Below are 3,300 nucleotides of genomic sequence, written 5' to 3'. Positions count from 1 at the left end.
TGCAACCTTATATCTTATTTTCTAAATAGAAATTATATAGGGAACTTTTTAAAATTATTAACCAAAAAGTATGAGAGCTCTTTCTGACTAGGTAATCACCTTTAATTTTGGGATTAGCAGTCTAAAATTAATATTTTCAGATAATAAATAAAAACATAAAATTTAAACATAAAGAATATCTAAAAAATAAATTAAATTAAATTATTAATATTTATTTTATCTTGACACAGAGCAAGCGGGAAGTTACTTAGCACGGTTCCGGGTTTCCTCACGCCCCGCCCGCCCTACCACAGCTAAAGGGTTTTAGTCCTTGGGTTGCTCTGTCCTGCGAAGAGCAATCCGTGCCCATCCGTCCCCATCCGTCCCAGCTCTGCCCGCCCGCTGCGCATCTACCCTTCTCTTCTGACTCCGCCCCACATCTGTCCGGAACCGCCTCCCGCCGAAGCTGACCCAGTGCGCGTCCGCCAGTCAGTCCCTCCGGACCTGCCGCGAGTCTCAGACTGCCGAAATTACAGCGCGTCACTCCGTCCGTACCCGGTGGGCATCTGGGGTATCTGGGCGGTCTCCCGTCCCCAGCGCGTATGTCTGTCTGTCTGTCTCTCTGTCTGATCCGCCGTCTGCAGCCTGCCTTCCGGCTCCAACGCACCAAGTGTGTAGTCTGCCCTTTCACTGACGCTGAGTGTGTTTAGCGGCCTTAGTTAGCTGCGAGCCCGCCTGAGACCGGCCCGGCAGCCGGCGGAGGAATACACGTTTGGCCCCAGTCCATGTTAAGAGAATTTTAAACCAGCAGGAGCTCGAGGCCTGTATTTATGCCGAAAACGGGTCTCGAGGCCTCTGGAGGCAATGCTAGATGTGGGGAGCCAGCCAGCTGCTTGATGATTTCTTACAATTAAATGAGGAACAGAGAATTTCTTTCTTACTACTGGCTTTTAAAACAGATTTTAAATCCTAATGGGTGGAAATTATAAGTCCCTGTAGGTAGAACAGATTCGTTATTGGGATGCATTTTTGTCTGATGTGTTTGTTCTGAGTCTGCTGACCAGCTCTTTCTGAACTTAATTTTCTCAGCATCAACAGTGATTCTGAAACTGCTTTTAGCTTCCTTCGCCTTGGCTCTCCTCTTTTTGTGAACAGCTGCTTGGCCCATAGCCTAGAGAAATCAGTCTTTTTTTCTCTCCCAGGAGAGCCTCCTTCCTGTGCTTAGAAAGATGGGGAGTGGAGAGCCTAATCCTGCTGGCAAGAAAAAGAAGTACCTCAAGGCTGCCCTTTATGTGGGTGACTTGGACCCAGATGTTACTGAGGACATGCTATATAAAAAGTTCAGGCCTGCTGGTCCTCTGCGCTTCACCCGAATCTGCCGTGACCCGGTGACCCGCAGTCCCCTGGGCTATGGCTATGTTAACTTCCGCTTTCCTGCAGATGCTGAGTGGGCCCTGAATACCATGAATTTTGATTTGATTAACGGCAAACCTTTCCGTCTCATGTGGTCTCAGCCAGATGACCGCTTAAGAAAGTCTGGAGTTGGAAATATATTCATCAAAAACCTGGACAAATCCATAGATAATAGGGCCCTTTTTTATTTATTTTCTGCTTTTGGGAACATTCTCTCCTGCAAAGTCGTATGTGATGACAATGGCTCTAAGGGTTATGCCTATGTGCACTTTGACAGCCTGGCCGCTGCCAATAGAGCCATCTGGCACATGAATGGGGTGCGGCTCAACAACCGCCAGGTGTATGTTGGTAGATTCAAATTCCCAGAAGAGCGGGCAGCTGAAGTCAGAACCAAGGATAGAGCAACTTTCACCAATGTTTTTGTTAAAAACTTTGGAGATGACATGGATGACGAAAAACTCAAGGAAATCTTTAGTGGATATGGGCCAATTGAGAGTGTTAAGGTAATAAGAGATGCCAGTGGGAAATCTAAGGGCTTTGGATTTGTGAGGTATGAGACACATGAGGCTGCTCAAAAGGCTGTGTTAGACCTGCATGGGAAGTCCATCAATGGAAAAATTCTATATGTAGGGCGAGCACAGAAGAAAATTGAACGACTGGCTGAGTTAAGAAGAAGATTTGAACGGCTGAGATTAAAAGAAAAAAGCCGGCCTCCAGGGGTGCCTATCTATATTAAGAACCTGGATGAGACCATCGATGATGAAAAACTGAAGGAGGAATTTTCTTCCTTTGGATCAATTAGCCGGGCTAAAGTGATGGTGGAAGTAGGGCAAGGCAAAGGGTTTGGTGTTGTCTGCTTCTCTTCTTTTGAAGATGCTACCAAAGCAGTGGATGAGATGAATGGTCGCACAGTGGGCTCCAAGCCCCTGCATGTTACCCTGGGCCAGGCCAGGCGCAGATGGTGAGAATAAGAATGCTCAATTTGTTTCAGCCTTACGCTGGTGCCTAATTAGTCTTAGTTTGGGCTACTTTGTGATAAGAGGTTATTTTATGCCAGGCTTGTTTTTTTTTTTTAAGTAAATACTTTTCTTTTTTAAAAAAATAAGTAAAACTAGAAAACCTTGTCCATTTTAGTGAAGAATATAATTTCTAATTGTGAAACTGTCATTTTGTACTATTTTTTGATAAAATATCCTTAGGAATATGTAGAATAAAATTCGTCCTTCCACATATTGTTATTATTTTTATTATTGTTGTTATTATTGTTTACCTAAATCAGTCAAGGTAATGTACTTGATTGAGCATATTTCCTTCCTTATTGCAATTATACTGCTAATTGTAATTTCTTCTATGAATATATTCTCGAAATGGCCCTTATTTCTGAATCTATTACACAGAAAAATTTTAACTTGCTTTTTGAGAAATGTATAAAACAGGGGAAAATGTATGTAATCTAATTAACATTTGTGTATAATTTTACTATATTATTTAAAATGGATATTATTTTAAAAGTATCTGAGTTTTCTTTACTTATTTATACATTTTTCCCATTTTTTAATGTATGGTGGCCATACCAGAGAGCTGACAGTGGCTCTGACTAAGTATTGGAAGTTTTATTTAACTTCATGCCCATAGAAATAAACATATTGATGTTTTCTCAATTAGTACCTTAGAAAATTAAAACTTTAAGCATTATTAAAATGATGAGTTTCATCTTAAAAATCTTTCCTGAGATATTTGATATATGAGTATAGTCTAAGCAGGATTCTTGCCACTCATTTTTAAAAACTCCTTAGTACTATACATGGATCATGTTAAATAGAAAGGTAAATAACTGCACTAAATTGTTTTTACCTATAGATAATTTTAAAAATTTTACCTCAGCATCTATAAACTGTCAGTATAAGG

At 41.2% G+C, this 3,300-nt stretch overlaps 1 protein-coding gene across 1 annotated transcript; it reads left to right on the top strand.

Moving 5' to 3' along the window:
* Positions 1-1,208: 1,208 nt before the first annotated feature.
* PABPC5 (poly(A) binding protein cytoplasmic 5) lies at positions 1,209-2,438 on the top strand. Its single transcript, XM_039224342.1, has one exon. The coding sequence runs from the start codon at positions 1,209-1,211 to the stop codon at positions 2,355-2,357; it is 1,149 nt and encodes a 382-aa protein (XP_039080273.1). The 3' UTR covers positions 2,358-2,438.
* The last annotated feature ends 862 nt before the right edge of the window (positions 2,439-3,300 follow it).

Source organism: Hyaena hyaena, unplaced genomic scaffold (assembly GCF_003009895.1).
Source record: "Hyaena hyaena isolate Hyena2069 unplaced genomic scaffold, ASM300989v1 scaffold_1609, whole genome shotgun sequence".
Classification (NCBI taxonomy): Eukaryota; Metazoa; Chordata; class Mammalia; order Carnivora; family Hyaenidae; genus Hyaena; species Hyaena hyaena.
This window is presented reverse-complemented; position numbering and strand designations above follow the sequence as displayed.

Excerpts from the sequence above, each read along its gene's own strand:
- PABPC5 (XM_039224342.1), top strand. The coding sequence starts at position 1,209 with ATGGGGAGTGGAGAGCCTAATCCTGCTGGCAAGAAAAAGAAGTACCTC.